At 43.2% G+C, this 17654-nt stretch overlaps 1 protein-coding gene across 1 annotated transcript; it reads left to right on the top strand.

The window, feature by feature from the left end:
* Window positions 1-15942: 15942 nt before the first annotated feature.
* On the top strand, window positions 15943-16875 carry LOC309546793 (olfactory receptor 6N1-like; the record flags this gene model as incomplete). The annotated part of the gene is made up of 1 exon (XM_082246482.1): window positions 15943-16875. The coding sequence occupies one exon, from the start codon at window positions 15943-15945 to the stop codon at window positions 16873-16875; it is 933 nt and encodes a 310-aa protein (XP_082102608.1).
* Window positions 16876-17654: the final 779 nt, after the last annotated feature.

Genomic DNA, 17654 nt, shown 5'->3' with positions numbered 1-17654 from the left:
TTCTCCAATAAAGTTAACCCCTTCCCTGCCAGTGTCATTTTTACAGTAACAGTGCATATGTATAGCACTGATTACTGTAGTAATGTCACTGGTTCCCCCCAAAAGTGTCAAAAATGTCAGTTAAGGGTCCGATCTGTCCGCCGCAACGTCGCAGTCCCGCAAAAAAAAATCGCAGATCGCCGCCATTACTCGTTAAAAAAAAAACACCAAAAATGACAGAAATCTTTCCCTTAGTTAGTAAACGCAATAACTTTTGCGCAAACCAATCAAAATACGCTTATTGCAATTTTTTTTTACCAAACATATGTAGTAGAAAACAAATTGGCCTAAAATGTTAAAAAAAATTGATTTTTACATTTTTTTAGGGGAATTGCATATAAAAAATTTGAAAAATATTGTTATTTTTGCAAAATTGTCGCTCTTTTTTTGTTTATATCGCATGATCAAAAAAATCGCACAGGTGATCAAATACCCCCAAAAGAAAGCTCTATTTCTGGGAGAAAAAGGGCGTCAAATTCGTTTAGGTACAGCGTCGCACGACCGCACACTTGTCCGTTAAAGTCACGCAGTGCCGGATCGCAAAATAGGGCCTAGTCAGGAAGGGGGTAAAATCTTCCTGGGCTTAAGTGGTTAATAACTACTGCAGTAGGGAACAGACACAAAAAGATACACTCCGCATCTTTCCAAAATAACTGTTCTGCTTTATTTGTTGCAATTGAAAGTTTTTATACACATGATTACGTAGGTATCACATTATTATTATAATTGTACTTTTATGGTAAAAAGGGGCGTAACATAGGCAGGCTAATTCTAATCAGGACTCAAAAGAATGCAAACATGTAATGAAAACACTATTAGTGCCGTGTGCACAGTGAGTGCAGTGTGCAATACATGTAAAATATAATACAATAATATACAGGATGTACAAATTTCCTTTACACTCCTCTTCCCTTCTGTAAACAAAAAGTTGTATTGTATATTTCTCAATGCCTTAAATGTTTGTAATCCAGCTTCTTTTCATAAATAAAAATTGTAATTTAAAAGGTTAATAAAATAATATGAAAAGTTATACAAAAGCATACAGCTATGTACAAAAAAACAAAGCATAAATAAAGTTAGAGTATGTGCACAAAATTCTCTAATGCTAAAAGTTTTGAGCATCTCTACATGTTTTTTAGAGACAGAAGAATAAATTCATGGTCATTGTTTTAGTCTAACTGTAAACTGATGGGTAGTAAAGGTTGTGTTGCTAATGTTGGTTATTTTCTTGTTTCACTCTTTCGCAAGCATATGTGATTTGAATGTTACATATACAATATATGGCCAAAGGTATGTGTCCAGGGCTGGCCCTACCATGGGTCCTGCTGGGTTTATCGGACCCAGGCGGAACTTTGAGAAGGGCGGGAAATTGACGCTCAAGAAGATTTTTTTTCCCAGCATTTTGGTGCGCACCATTGGCACCAGATCAGATGTACAACTTTCCTCCACTTGGCCTAGCAGGCGCGGCAGGTTTGTCCCTTCCATAAGATCGTAGCAGTCCCCCTCCCCTACCTTATTTACACAAGATGGGATGCATGGTAGGTCCAAGCAAAGGGTGGGACTTTTCAAGTTAAGAAGCGGGTGATTGGTTACTACAGAGCGGGACGGTCCCAGCACTCAATCACCTGCCTTTCACATAAAATGTCCATCCTTTGTCCAAAACTGCCATGCTTCACATCTTGTGTAAATAAGGTACAGGAGGGGGGAGTGCTGTGATCTTATGGAAGGGGCAGTCTGTGATATCGATGGAGGATTGTAATGGGATGGTCTTTGATGAGGGGAGTCTGTGATGGGGGGGGGGATCTGTGATGGAATGATCTGTGATGAGGGGAGTCTGTGATGGGGGGGGGATCTGTGATGGAATGATCTGTGATGAGGGGAGTCTGTGATCGAATAGTCTGTGATTAGAAGAGATTGTGATGGGATGGTCTGTGATGAGGGGAGTTTGTGATTGGATGGTCTGTGATGTGCGGATCTGTGATGGGATGGTCTGTGGCAAGGGGAGTATGTGATTGGATGGTCTGTGATGAGGGGGGTCTGTGATGGAATAGTCTGTGATGAGAGGAGTCTGTGATGTGCGGATCTGTGATGGGATGGTCTGTGACAAGGGGAGTATTTGATTGGATGGTCTGTGATGAGGGGGGTCTGTGATGGGATGGGATGGTCTGTGATGAGGGGGGTCTGTGATGGAATAGTCTGTGATGAGGGGAGTCTGTGATGGGATGGTCTGTGATGAGGGGGGTCTGTGATGGGATGGTCTGTGATGAGGGGGGTCTGTGATGGGATGGTCTGTGATGAGGGGGGTCTGTGATGGGATGGTCTGTGATGAGGGGGGTCTGTGATGGGATGGTCTGTGATGAGGGGGGTCTGTGATGGGATGGTCTGTGATGAGGGGGGTCTGTGATGGGATGGTCTGTGATGAGGGGGGTCTGTGATGGGATGGTCTGTGATGAGGGGGGTCTGTGATGGAATAGTCTGTGATGAGGGGAGTCTGTGGTGGAATGATCTGGGATGAATGGAGTCTGTGTTATGGAGTTTGTGGTTTGGAATGGAACATAATGGTATGTCATATAATTTTGCATATAGACAAGGTGATGTTGCATGTAAATCTGACTTCCTGATAAATTAAATTTTAGTTTTAATTATCATGATATAAATTAATGTATGTGGGGGCCTTTTGGTGGGCGTGTGTTTTTTTTTTTTTTTTTTTAGGGGGGGGGGGGGCAGCATTTCATTCTTGAGACCAGGCAGCACAATGTCTTGGGTCAGCCCTGTATGTGTCTATCCCCCCAAAATATTGAATTTAGGTACAAAAAGGTAATGGTTTGATGAATCTCCTGTAAAAGAACTCATGTGACTTGCTCATGTTCTGATCTCAACTCTACTACCTTTCGGCATGACTTGGAATGCCAGTTGTGAGCCAGTTCTTCTAATCCTAGCAAGGTACCTTCATCCTATGTTGATGGGGGCATGGGTCTCACTTCCACAGCCCTGGTCCTGAGGATCAGGGGGATTTACTTATTGGAATCTGGAATATTCATTGTCCCCATTAGAAATCCAATCCAACATTGTAAATCCAATGTCAATCACATAGTCCAGCAGTGTAAACCCAACATCAATCATGGTGAATCATGACTCGCCGATATGGCAATTCTCTTCACGGGTATCACCATTATTAAATGACAGCTCCCTGGCTTTCTGCTGAATTACAAAAAAGATCTGGTAAAGCTGGGTGACGTTAATAACCAAATGTGATCATGACGACTAGTGAGGAGTAAAGCTGTTTAAGTTCGATTTGTGGAATTGTTTGGGAAATTTTACAAGTTGTATTGGGAGCCCCATTAACGTCAATGTGAGGCAAAGCTTGAAAATATGTTCTGCCTATTTTTGTGAATAATAATCAAGATATTGACAAACAAAAGGCATGGAGGACCAGTCACTGCCAGGGGGTGTGTGCAAAAAGAAAAACATTTTGATAAATACAATTCATTAGAGAGAGGGACCTCCATTTTAATGCAACTCTAAGAACAGCATGTGAAAAACACTGATTACCAACCTAAATGCCTAAGAGATGCCTTTAGGCTATCTGTGAAGTTGCAGAACAGTACAATTCTCCGGGACAGCCTCAATAACACTGTACACTGTGTTATTCTTTGGCTTATAACAAGCAGCAGAGCCCTATATGAATAATTGTAACTTATATTTTTAGGTATTTTTTGCTGCTGACTTTTATCTAAAATGTATTGAAAGGTTTACACTTTGATATAAAATAAGGCTAAATCCCTAAACTTTGTAAAAATTGCCAAACAGTGTAAACAATGTTTCATAGCACTTAATATTCTTTTAGTATAGGGGGGTCTCCAAACTTTCTAAACAAGGGGCCAGTTTACTGTCCTTCAGACTTTAGGGGGGCCAGACTGGGGTCAGTGGAAGTAGAAAATAAATGTCCCAGTGTCAGTGGGAGAAGACAATGCAACATCTTTAGTAGAAGGAATAACACCCCATCACTGGGGTTAGAGGAAGAAATAATACCCCATCATTGATGTCAGTGAGAACAATTGTGCCCCATCATTTGAGTCAGTGGGAGGAATAGTGCCCCATTATTGGTATCAGTGGGAGGAATAGTGCCCTATCATTGTTGTCAGTGGGAATGATATTGGTGGTGTTATCGGGAGAAATAGTGCCCCATAATTTGTGTCAGTGGGGGGAATAGTGCGCTATCATTTGAGTCAGTGAAAGGAATAGTGCCCAATCATTGGTGTCAGTGGGAGGAATAGTGCCCCATCATTGGTGTCAGTGGGAGGAATAGTGCCCCTATTGGTGGTGTTAGTGGGAGGAATAGTGCCAAATTTATGGTGTCAGTAGGGGATAGAGTGCCCCATTATTGGTGTCAGTGGGAGGAATAGTGCCCCATTATTGGTGTCAGGTGAAGAAATAGTGCCCCATCATTGGAGTCAGTGGAAGGAATAGTGCCCCATCATTGGTAGGAATAGTGCCCCATCATTGGTGTCAGTGGGAAGAATAGTGCCCCATAGTTGGTAACAGTGGGAGGAATAGTGCCCCATCATTGGTGTCAGTGGGAGGAATAGTGCCCCTATTGGTGGTATTAGTGGGAGGAATAGTGCTAAAATTATGGTGTCAGTAGGGGATAGAGTGCCCCATTATTGGTTTCAGTGGGAGGAATAGTGCCCCATCATTGGTGTCAGTGGAAGAAATAGTGCTCCATCATTGCAGTCAGTGGAAGGAATAGTGCCCCATCATTGGTAGGAATAGTGCCCCATCATTGGTGTCAGTGGGAAGAATAGTGCCCCATAGAGGGTAACAGTGGGAGAAATAGTGCCCCATCATTGGTGTCAGTGGGAGGAATAGTGCCCCTATTGGTGGTATTAGTGGGAGGAATAGTACCATCATTGGTGTCAATGGGAGAAATAGTGCCCCATCATTGGTGTCAGTGGAAGCAATAGTGCCCCATCTTTGGTATCAGTGGCAGGAATTATGCCCCATCACAGGTATCAGTGGTAGGATATATGCATTGCTAAACACAAAATATGCAATATTTCCACAGTTCATTTTATTTTTATTCCAGTGACAGCCACGACCCTTAGTTCTCTGAGTCCTACGTTTAGGATACGAAGTTAGAGGTGCAGAGATCTAGCCGTTACCCACGCATTCCAGATTTTCCCAAATTTCTGGGAGCATCCACGTCCCATATATGTTAGCTTATATAAAGGAAGAACTGAGTCAACTAATAGGCACCATTGTGTAACCATAGGAGGAGCAGCCAGCTTCCAATTTTGTAAAAGAACTTTCCTGGCAAAGAAACATAGATACAATAGTAGTAGCCTTGTATGCATAGCCCGTGTCACTGAGTCAATGATACCCAAAAGGAGCACTTTGGGATCCAATGGCACAGAAAGATCTGTGACCTCACTAATGTCCCTCACAACTGCTTTACAAAAATCTTGGATGAGCGGACATTGCCAAATAGTATAGAAATACGTCCCCACCGCTGGGGTTTGTTATTGTTAAGTGCCTGTATCCCATTGTTCTGTTGTTTCTGTCTGCCTTTGGATCAACATATTATGGGATGTATATGTGTATGTGGGTTAGCTGCTAAAGGAGAGGGGGATTTTCCCAGAGTGTATATCTCTTTGTGCCTGTGTTTGAATAAACATTCCTACACTGATGTCTCAACAAGTGACTGGGTGGGCTAAGGGTTCTTGGATCGTGCTGGTACCAGGCAAGGGAAGCTTATACGGTGGACATATTCTTGTTGAGTATGGGGTCCATCACAGGTTTAACCTCTGATAGCGGAGGGTATATTGCACAAGTTGACTGTCAGCTTTCTGGGGAAAGCAATTGGGTAGTTGTACAGTTGGCAATTGCTTTCCCTGAGAAGGTTGTCCTCCTGTGGAACCTCCCCACCATGCGGGCCCGAGACCCACATGGCAGGTGTTGCCAGGGACAGAGACCAGTGAATGTCTGTTCGCTGATGCCCCCTAGCTGCTAAGATCCTGGAAGCGATGTGTATAATGTCACTTCCAGTTTCAGGTGTAACTTTCCCTGGCTGCTTTGGCCAGAGAAGAATCTAATTAAGTGCAATCTGTATATAAGCTTTGGTCAGCGTAAAGGGGTTAAAGATAAGGAGCATTTAATGGAGGGCAGATGAGATGTCAAATGTCTAAAAAAAAGCCCTGAAGTCCCATTAACCTGGGAGGGTGGCTCGCCCAGGCAAACCGACGTATGGGTACATCGGTCCCTTGGTGGCAGCTAGGGGGTGCCCTCCCACCCCCGATCATCAGCGCTGAAGCCGATGCATGGGTCAGGCGGCTCCGATTACTGCCTGACCCCCGCTGAGGGAGAAGGACGGTCGGCTGTTGTAAACACAGCCGACTGGTCTTCTCCATGGAATGGTCATAGAGCCCATGTGATCCTTCTACATAGGATCACATGTCTCTATGGTCATTTCATAAGCCACACCCCCCACAGTTAGAATCACTCCCCTAGGCTCACATTTAACCCCTTGATCACCCACAGGGTTAACCCCTTCCCTGCCAGTGTCATTATTACAGTAACAGTGCATATTTTTAGCACTGATTACTTTAGTAATGTCACTGGTACCCCCAAAAGTGTCAAAAATGTCAGTTAGGGGTCAGATCTGTCCGCCGCAATGTCGCAGTCCCGCAAAAAATCACAGATCACAAATCACCATTACTAGTAAAAAAATATAAAAAAATAAAAATAACATAAATCTTTCCCGTCGTTAGTAGACGCGATAACTTTTGCGCAAACCAATCAAAATACTCTTATTGCGATTTTTTTTTACCAAAAAATATGTAGCAGGAAACAAATTGGCCTAAAATGTTAAAAAATTTTGATTTTTATATTTTTTTTAGCGCAGAATATAGCAGAATGTGAAAAATATTGTTTTTTTTTTTTTTTTTTTTTTCAAAATTGTCGCTCGTTTTTTGTTTATAGCGCAAAAAATAAAAATCGCACAGGTGATCAAATACCACCAAAAGAAAGCTCTGTTTGTGGGAAAAAAGGGACGTCAATTTGTTTGGGTACAGCGTCGCACGACCACGCAATTGTCTGTTAAAGTAACGCAGTGCCGAATCGCAAAATGGGGCCTGGTCATTAAGGGGGCAAATCCTTCCGGTCTTAAAGTGGTTAAAGATAATAATCATGCCATTATTAAATTATATAAAGTTACATAGTTAGTCAGGTTACAAAAAAAGACATAAGTCCATCTAGTTCAACCAATAAAAAAAAAAAAAAAAACAACCATACAATTCCATGTACACAATCCTATACCCGCAGTTGATTCAACATAATTCATTACAATTACGTAATATTCCCAAATCTATAATCCTCCCATATATCTCTTCCCTCTCTCCCCCCTACACCCTAAAAAAAAAAAAAAACATTCCCTCCCATCTTCTTCTCTAGTACCCCATCTTTCCCTCCTTAACCCTTCCCATAGGTAGCCAATCCTCTAAATATTTGTAATCTTAGCACTGATTTCCATTCTCATTCATCTATATCCAACATTTCCATGTACCTCCCAGATTTCTTAAACTCTAACCATTTCCCCCAGATGACCTTATATCTCTCAGTAAAGTCCTCTCCTGAATATATTGTCTCTTCGATTGCATGTATCTGATCTATTTTCGATATCCACTCCTTTACACTTGATATTCTTTGTGTTCGCCAGTATCTAGGGATCAAACCTTTGGCTGCAATTAAAAGATGAGGCACTAGGGATATCCTATATTGTATTATGGATTTATCTGTTCTATAAAACAAAAATCCCCAGGATTCAGCCTGTATGTACTACAATTATGGATTAATCGACACTAGTTCATGGGCTGTATCAAGTCTATTCTGAACTTACAGTGTCCTGAAGTATAAGGGGCACCATAAGAAGGTGAGTCCACATATCTTCTAGGCAGCCATCAGCGGGTGGGGGAAATGAATGAAGCAATTTTCCCAAAATATGCAAAGAAATAAGAAACACAGAGGCACCTCTAAGTGCAGACTGTTAAAAATGTAATAAAAGCATACAGGTTCTTAAAAACTCGCATTTATTTTCCCCGGTCATCAAAACAATAGTGAAACAACTGGATGCGTGGTCGGAACTCCCTTTGTCATTTCTTGGTAGATGTCATCTATTTAAAATGATGAGTTTCCCCAAACTTCTGTATCCCCTGCAAACCACCCCTTTACTACTAAAACACAAAGATTTTCAGCTGTTATACAAAGCACTTCAAGCTTTCCTTTGGAGAAAAAAATGTCCCCGTATAGCGCTCAAAAAATTATTTCTACCCAAAACTGAAGGAGGGGCCAACATACCCAGCATCAGACACTACAACCCAGCATGCCTTCTGCGAATTGGTTTGGACTGGGTGGCTGGACTATCACGTTTCTCTAATTTTGATATAGAATTTCAACTGGTAGTTCCCCTTTCCTTGGGTGCTCTTCTTCACTGCCGCCTATCATCCGTTCCTTCCCCTCTCAAGCTGAACCACCTATTGAGAGACACCATTATAGTGTGGCGAGAGACGTGCAAGTTACTGAACTTATCCCCCTTGATAACCAGACATCTGCCGATAAAAGGTCACCCTACCTTCCCCCATACTCGTCAATATGTTGCTTTCACATCATGGCCAGCCAAGGACTTAAGGCACTTTTTGCAATTATTCATCCCTACAACCGGCCACCCTTTTACGATGCAGGACATCAGCTTGAATTTCCAAATTCCACCTAGTCACTTCCTCCATCTACAACAAGCGATAAATTTCGCATCACACCTTTGTCGGGACAAGAACAAACACTTCTCCCCATTTCTACTTGATACATTTATGGAACTCAGCAAGCCAAGTATTTCTGATATTTACAAACCCCTGAGATCATACCGGTCATTGTGGAAGAACCCCACCATGCCCTCACCATGTGGTAAAGATTTTCATTTTGATATGCTGCATCAGCTTATTCTTAAAGGCTACAATACCACCCACTACTATGTCTCCAACGAATTCTGGCGAGAACAACAATTAAAAATTGTCCACCGGGCATATGCCCCATTCACTAAGTCAGCAACCTCCGCAAAAATGCCCCTGGTGCTTTGCCCACAGGCCAGCCTTGGCTCACAGATTATGGTTCTGCCCTGCCATTGCCAAATTTTGGCACAATGTTGATGCATTTACCTCCTCAGTCACAGGTATTCATCCCACCGGGAACCCTTTGATGCTGCTCTTTGGATACCTGGATGGCCAGGCCCTAGGACTGGATAAGGCCCAATCATCCCTCCTAATCTCTCATAGGCCCTGGGTCTTTCTTCATTCTTAATGCTGGCCAGGAGAGCAATCCTCAATAAATGGATTTCTACCTCCCCACCCGTGCTTCAAGATGTCAAATTGGAAATCAAAACACTTTTTAGGCGAGATCTATTTGAAGCCCAATTCTCAGCCTAAGCTGACCTCTATTTTGCAACCGAATGGAACTCCTACCTGGCTAAATATCCTCTCTCAATACTCCCAACATTTGGGATGGGACAAATCCTTGATACCACGACTGTACCCATGGCATCTGCGTCCGCCTCACCATCTCCATCGTCTCCTCAGTCCCCAACACTGTAATGAGTTATTCACAAACCTGAATCCTCTCTTTCGTACCAGAACCACCTCTCTTTGAACGCCCCCGACCATGACACCATTACTTATACAGCCGAACGGTGCCCCTCAATGCTTTTTTGCCTATAGGCATACTCCTCCCTTTCCAATTGGAGGTCTGCCTCACAGGCTTCCGGTTTTACATAATCTCTGAATGGACAATAAGTTGGCTCCACTAAGGAGGTTTGCAATTCTACCTTTAACTTTTATATATTGCATGCTTCCTGATTGCTTTCTTGTTCCCTTGAAGGTACTCCTCCCCCCTCTCCCACAACTCCCCCCCCTCCTTTCCTTATCCATCTTTCCTTCCTCCCTCTTGACCTTCCTCCTGCTCCCAATCCCCCCCTTTCCTAAGTCCTTTCCTACTTACCTGGAACTGTAAGATAAGCTTCCTTTATCCATACCTGGTCTGACCTATTAGACTAACATTGTTTTCAAGTTTTGTTGCTGTTTCGGAAATTTTATGTTTCTATTTGTACTTACATTTAGCATGAGTGAATGAAGCCTGAAATGGGGGAGGGGGTCCCTTTGTGAGTCCTGGACGATGGGTCTTTGTGTGCTTCCAGCAGGTAAGATATGTTCTATCCTCTTTGTTTCCTCCGTAAGTATGAATGTTGAGCAGAGTGTGAGGGTGAGAACGAGAGCTGAACCGTACCTTGGACCGCAAACTGCGCCAGTAACGTCACAATAATGCAATGTGTTTTGGAGCATGCGCCGTATGGCTGGGGCCAAAACAGCGCGCTCCTTTCTCAAGCTATCTATTCAGCCTATTCAGCCTCAATGATCTCCTTCCAAAAGGCCTGTATCTTAGTACATTCCCACCACCAGTGCGCAAAGGTTCCCAGTGAACTGCACCCCCTCCAACATAAAGGGGATACGTCTGCCCGAAGCTCCGCGCCCACATCGGGGTCACATACCATCTAGCAAAGAGCTTAAAACTCATTTCTGTTGTCTTAGCATCCATTGAGAAAAAGCATGCTAATTTCAATATTCTCCTCTTCTGATGCTCATTTAACTTTACCCCCAATTCCTGCTCCCATTTCCCAAGGTAGGGTGGGAACTCTGGTTCTGTTTCTTTCACTAGGACCTTCTATATTTTTGAAATGCTGTGTTGAATGCTAGAAGGAGAGCTAAGCAATGTTGGCTTACGTTTATCTTTTCCCCATAGTGGTTGTGGCAATGTCTGTGAAAAGTGTTGTATCTGTGCATATCCCCATCTATGTAATGGCATACTATCCCATTTCCCCCTCTCTTTTTTGCCCATCTTACAAAGTATAAGCAATTTCTTTCCCAGGTAAAAAATAATTTGTGTCTACTAACGAAATTGATAGGGATAAGCTTCAAATTCGAGGCGAACATAAGTTAGACTGAAACATCAGCCGTTCGATCGTTCATCGAATGACGAACAAATGTGCTTTTTTGCGGGAAATTTGAGCGCTCATAATGCACTGCGCGCACGCTGCGCATGCAGTGCGTTATGTGATTGGCCAAATCATGTACCCTGACCTCAATGCTTTGGCCAATCAAATGATCTCTGCCATGATTGGACAAAAGGCAGGCTGCCTTTAGCCAATCATGGCTTGGGGGCTAAGTACACGCCCCACACTATATAAAGACTGCTCGCGCAGCTGTAGAGTGTAGTGTGATTGTTCCAGTTTTGCCAGCATCTTCGCCAAGACTTCATTAGTTAGTAAAAAGTTAGCTTGAGCTTCCTGGGCTGGCCCTGTATCCTCGAGTAGTACTTCTGACTCTCCTATGTGGGCATCTCTCAGCTACTTGTTAGATGCCCCCCTTGCTTTTCGGACGATTAGGTGCTAGGCCACTGGAATGTGTGCCCTTTGTAGTCTCCATTGCAAGATTTTTCTTCATTACTTGTCTTAGACTACCAGAACTTTCCTCTGTTACACTTGTCTCTGCCGACATATTCAGCTGAATCCCCTCTGGGCTAGGGGCTGTCTGCATCACTTTTCCACCCCACCGCTTTATTTGTTTTTTCTCCCATCCTGCCCCCTTTATCCACTTTACTACCAGATATACTCACCAACCCATTCTGCCTTCTAATATATCAATGAGTGGTGAGTAGGTAAGGGGGAGGTTAGTTGGTAATTGGCTGGGTCGGTGGCTGAATGGGTGGGTGAATGGGTGGAGGAATGGCTAGCGGAGTGTATAGGTGCTCTGTCGGCCAGGTCCCCACAGTAATGTTAGTGAAGAGTTCATATATGGGTGACTGCCTGGCTACATGAGGCACCTTTATTAGGTCCAAATGTATATCTTGTCATTGAAGACGAATAGGTAGAGGACTGGATGTATGGATGGGTGGGTGGATGGATGAATGGATGGATAGATAGATGAATGGGTAGATAGTATATAGTAATATACAGAGTTCATTAGATCATCAGTTTATTACATTGGCTTCCTCCAGTCCACTCTTTCTCTCAGTACTAACCTTGTGCGCACTGCCAGGAGAGGGATGCTTTCCCCTTCAAGTCCTCAGCTCGTCCACAGGTTTGTTTAACCATCCTGCCGCCTGCCACACTCACTGTCTATTCAGCAGCATCCCTGGGGAGAGCAGAGGCAGTGCAGACATCACTCCACTACCACTGAGAGGCCAGCATCCAAGTCAGCAGGTGGCAGCTGGAAAGCCATGAGTGGAGCATGGAGTATCTGCCTACCTGCACCTGTTCATCTGGTGTTTCAATCCTGATGGGTCTCGGTATGAAAGCGGGCGCTGGGAGGTGAAGCAAATGCCTGCTACCCCAGCGTGGTCAGCATCATGTGCACGGAGCACAAGGCACCTCCCTCCAAGTTTTTTGTTTTAAAAGCCAAAAAAAAAAAAAGACAGCATGTGTAATGTATTCTGTGTATTCCGGGCTGTGGACTTGTTCCTTGACTGTCTGTGGTGGGCACTCCCTGACTAATCAATCAGGTCTGGGTTTCTGGCAGTTAATTAGCCTACTGTTAATTAGATCACTGTTTAATAAGGCTAATTTTAGCTGCTATCTGTTCATTAGATGTACTGCTAGATGTACTGATGATATTATTGTTTAACATTTGCATTGTTTAGGATAATGTGATCAAGCTGTTGTCTGATTTTGTGTGATATAAATTCTGTGTGAATTTACAATGAAGTAAGTTCCTGTTTGCTCCTAAGCTAGTGTTGTCTAGTTCTTGAAAGATCTGCTCCTTAGTCCATTCAACTTCTGGCAGATAAAGCACTATGCGCAGTTCTGGGCAGCCATTTTGCTCTTGGAACCATTTAACTGCTACAGCAGGGTCCATGTCTACTTCCTCTGGCTTGTTATCTATGTTATTAGCACTCAGAACAGAGGGATTCTTGGCGGCCCGCAAATGTAGAGCAACCCCTGTAGGAGCCACTTGATAGAATGGGTCCCTTTGCCTCAACGACTTCCTTAAGATCCTCAGCCCTCTGTGATACACTAGGTTGAATATATAAACATACACTGACACCAATAATCAGTGGAAGCAGCACTTGGTACTTAGCAGTAATACCCTGTCAAAGAAACAGGCACTGTATATTGTCACTAACTAAAGTTAGTAACAAACAACCAAAAGGTTGAACCAGAAATAATAGTAGCACACTTATTATAAGTAATGAGGAGTGGCAAAGACTATGCATGTGTAGAGAACCCCCTAAGGAGCCCCAAGTAGAATGGGATTCCCTACCCTGCTCAGCCAGGCACACTGAATTTCCACAGTCACTCTAGAATCAGAGAACAGTCTGTGACTTTGTTTTTTTTTTTCTTTTGTTTTATTGAGGGATATACAGTGCCTTGAAAAAGTATTCACACCCCTTGAAATTCTCCGCATTTTGTCATGTTACAACTAAAAACGTAAATGTATTTTATGTGATAGACCGACACAAAGTGGCACAAAATTGTGAAGACTTGAAAATTATTGTTCACAGAAGCTCTCCATCCAATATGACAGAGCTTGAGCTTTTTTGAAAAGGAGAATGGGAAAAAATTTCACTCTCTAGATGTGCAAATCTGGTAGAGACATCCACAAAAAGACTTGCAGCTGTAATTGCAGCGAAAGGTGGATCTACAATGTATTGACTCAGGGGGGCTGAATACAAATGCCCCCACACTTTTCACATATTTATTTGTAAAAAATGTTGAAAACATTTATCATGTTCCTTTCTCTTCACAATTATGTGCCACTTTGTGATGGTCTATCAAACAAAATCCCAATAAAATAAATTTACGTATTCAGTTGTGACATGACAAAATGTGGAAAATTTCAAGGGGTACAGGGGCTGACTGGCAACTATTGGCCCAGGCGGCAACTACAAATCAGAGGCCCATGATGCAGTGACTTGACCCCCCTCCCACTCTCCCTCTACCCAGCCTCCTCCTGACCCCCATTCCAGGCTGAATCTCCACTCCAGGTACTCTCTACTAACCAGCCGAATCCTGGGTTCCTGACCTGGTCAGCAGGGGGCAGCTAGGACAGCTCGTTTTGGGTGGAGAGTCTCCAGTGGGGCATGGAACCGGCCTCTGTTTAGACACAGTTTACACCATTCATGCTGGGGGGGGGGTTCTGCGCTCTGCCCTTGTCTTCATCCCGCACTCAATAGGTCAGCAGTGGGGACTTTTTACTTCTCTTCACTAGGAATCCTTTAGGCAAGTCTGTGGCAGAAGCGGTGCAACTTTTTTTATGGAGCATTAGAGTGGCCGGGGGGGGGGGGCAATTTCCCCCTTGCCCCCTGGCCCAGTCCTCCTCTGAAGGGGTATGAATACTTTTTCAAGATACTGTAACTTGGATAGGGAATGGGAGATTATGGGATGCCCACTTGACTTCAGAGACAAATCTTCCTATATACAGTCTATACTTGGAGAACAGAGGGGGTGACACAGCTCACATATTCCCAGCATTTCCTCTCCATGATCACTACTCCCAGCACCACCTCTTCAGGTCCTGCTAGCCCTCCAGGCTAACCTCTCCCACAGTCCTCCAGACTAACACTCACCAGCCCACTTGGCTTACTCTCAGGAGATCTCCCGGACGTGCTGACTTGCTCCTGCTGTCCTCTCCTCACTCTTTGTTTTGGGGGATCCTTTCAGCACCCGAGCCCCAGGCCCGAAGTCACCCCCTCAAGATAGAAGGGGCCCTCAAGGGCCACTGACAGCCTCCTCAGCACTCCATCTCCATCTTCCTTATTATAATTCAAAGAGACCACACCTGTAAAATGTTTTCATGGTTATCTGCGAAGGAAGCTAGAAGGTCTCCAAAAACAGACTGTTGCCATTTTCCAGGCCTTTGCAATGGTTTGCTTGGTTACTAATGGTGTGCAGGAAAATAGTTTTTTGTTGTTTTGTGTTCAGAGACTCAACATTTCCACTGCAGTCAAAGCTTCAGGAGAGATTGGGATTGTTGAATAGAATGGAGAGAATGTCAAAAGTCTTGGACCAAAATAAAGTTACCGTAATTCAGGGTTGGACCACCAAATACGTCTCATGTCTTCAAAAGTTTGTCAGCCACGGTAGTAGGCGTTGGAATAGGCAAAGCGAGCTATTCTGAACCAAATCAGATACCTTCACATTATTAAATACATTCCTTCCACAGAATTAATATTTATGGAGCAGAATGAAATATTTCGTAACATAGGGATAGGATTATATAAACAGGTTATTGGCGAATCTATAGGTTCATAATGTAGAAATGTGGCAACTCTACCTCCAATATTATATGTAACTCCATTTTATCTATCTAAACCACCAATAACAATGTTTTTGTTAGTACATTAGGTTCATGAACATCTGCTGTTTGTTAAAATACTGCATAAAAGTTATATAAAAGGCAGGTCTCCAATTATCATCACTAGTAATCATTGTAAAATGATGAATTATTGAAACAACCAACTTCCTTGCCGTCAGCAATTTTCAGCAAATTTTAATGAGCTTGTAAATAACAGTAAGAACTTGTATATCCCACTGAGTATACATTAGTGTGGTCAATACACAGTTGTCACCCCTTGTGGAATTCTGTTCTTGTTGCCATGTAGGACAAATCCTATTGAGGATTTACCAGACTGTCTATAAAACGGGCTCTTTACATCAGCTGGTGGCTCATTGAAATGAAAGGAAACACTGCCTATCATCCATACCATCAGATTGCAAGCTGTCTTTGATATGCTCCTTCCAAATAGATATTGTATACAATGCCAAATACTCTTTCCTTGTATGTGAAGAGACATTTAAAAAATGAGATAATGGAAAACATTTCTACGACTGGCACTTTATACCTCATGGGCCTTTCAGAGCTTGGTAACTTCAAGTATTTATATTCCTCCATAACTCTTGTAATCTATGTTACAGTCATGGTGTTGTGTTTGACGATTGTGCTCGTCACCTGGACAGAGGAAGCCCTTCATGAACCCATGTACATTTTCATCTCCAACCTCATGTTTACCGACATGTATGGAAGCACGGCCTTGATGCCCAAGCTGATCATTGACTTGATGACAGGGTGCATGACAATCCCACTCTCAAAATGCTTGGCCCAGGGCTTCTTTCTCCAGAGTTTTCCCGCTGTGGAGATTTTTACTTTCACTGCCATGGCATATGATCGTTACTTGGCCGTTGGACACCCATTGAGGTACCCCATGTGGATGACCAACAGGAAAGCTTTTAAAATTCTAGTGGTGATATGGATTTATGTGTATGTTGGTATATGTGCAATTGTGGTCATTGCTTCAAGACAAACTCTGTGCGGTGTACACATCAACAGTGTCTTTTGTGAAACCATTTCCATCACGCACTTGGCTTGTGGTGACACCACTTTAGGCCTAGCCTTTGGGTTTACATGGACTATGATTATGATTATTGGTTGTGTATGCGTTGTAATTTACTGCTATATAAGAACATTTCTCATCTGTCTTAACATAGCTGAAGACGCCTGCCAGAAGGCCATCCATACCTTAGTGACTCATATCATTGCCTTCTTCACATTTTTGGCTTCAACATTATTTATAGTTTTTAGATACAGGCTCAAAGGTGAATCCCTCTCTTTGATCTCCCACTATATAACATCTGTCACCGGGGCTGCATCTTTTACCTTGAACCCGATAATCTATGGAATCAGGACAGAAGCACTTCGAGCGAAAATTATTCACAGGCTGAAGAAAAATAAGACTTTTATCTGAAGCAAGACTAGTAAATAAACAACCAAATTTTTGAAAAGAAAAAAAAAAAAACTAAATGCAGAAGATGGTTGCAATATACAAGTTTATTAATATACAAAGATGTGTCACGATCAGGGCTTTTTTTCAGCGGGAACACGGGGGAACGCAGTTCCGGCACCTCCAGGGGGTGCTGGAAGGTCTACTGGTGCTGGGGGATCTATTGTTGGTGGATGGGGATCTATTTTTGCATGGCGATCTATTGTTGCTAGTGGAGGATCTTTTGATACTGAGGATAATTATTGCTGGAAGGGATCTACTGTTGCTGGCTGCTAGAGAGTCTATTGATGCTGGCTGCTAGAGAGTCTATTGATGCTGGCTGCTAGAGAGTCTATTGATGCTGGCTGCTAGAGAGTCTATTGATGCTGGCTGCTGGAAGATATTTTTCTGCTGCTGGGGGGGGGGGGGGCTTTGCTGTTGGCTGTGGGGGATCTATTTTATTGCTTTTCTTGTTATCGTAACCAAATTCCATACATTTGAATACAAAATTATACTTGACTCTATATTCTCTAAAAGGGGCTGTACTGGAAGCTGGGTAGGGGTGGACACAAGGGTTAGTGCTCGGAGGTGGGTAGGGGGCGGAGACACAAAGTAACTTAGAAGGAGGAGTTCCTGCACCTATTCTCTGAGAAAAAAAGCCCTGGTCATGATTCAAGAGAATACTTTGCAGACCAGAAGAATTGTTAACGTGTATGTATCACCACCACTTCCTTTCTTTTAAAGTGGAACTATGAGCAAAATCA

The sequence above is a fragment of the Pelophylax lessonae genome (assembly GCF_965119305.1).
Source record: "Pelophylax lessonae genome assembly, chromosome: 2".
Taxonomy (NCBI): domain Eukaryota; kingdom Metazoa; phylum Chordata; class Amphibia; order Anura; family Ranidae; genus Pelophylax; species Pelophylax lessonae.
Note: the sequence above shows the minus strand (reverse complement) of the source record. Positions and strands in the feature narration are given on the sequence as shown.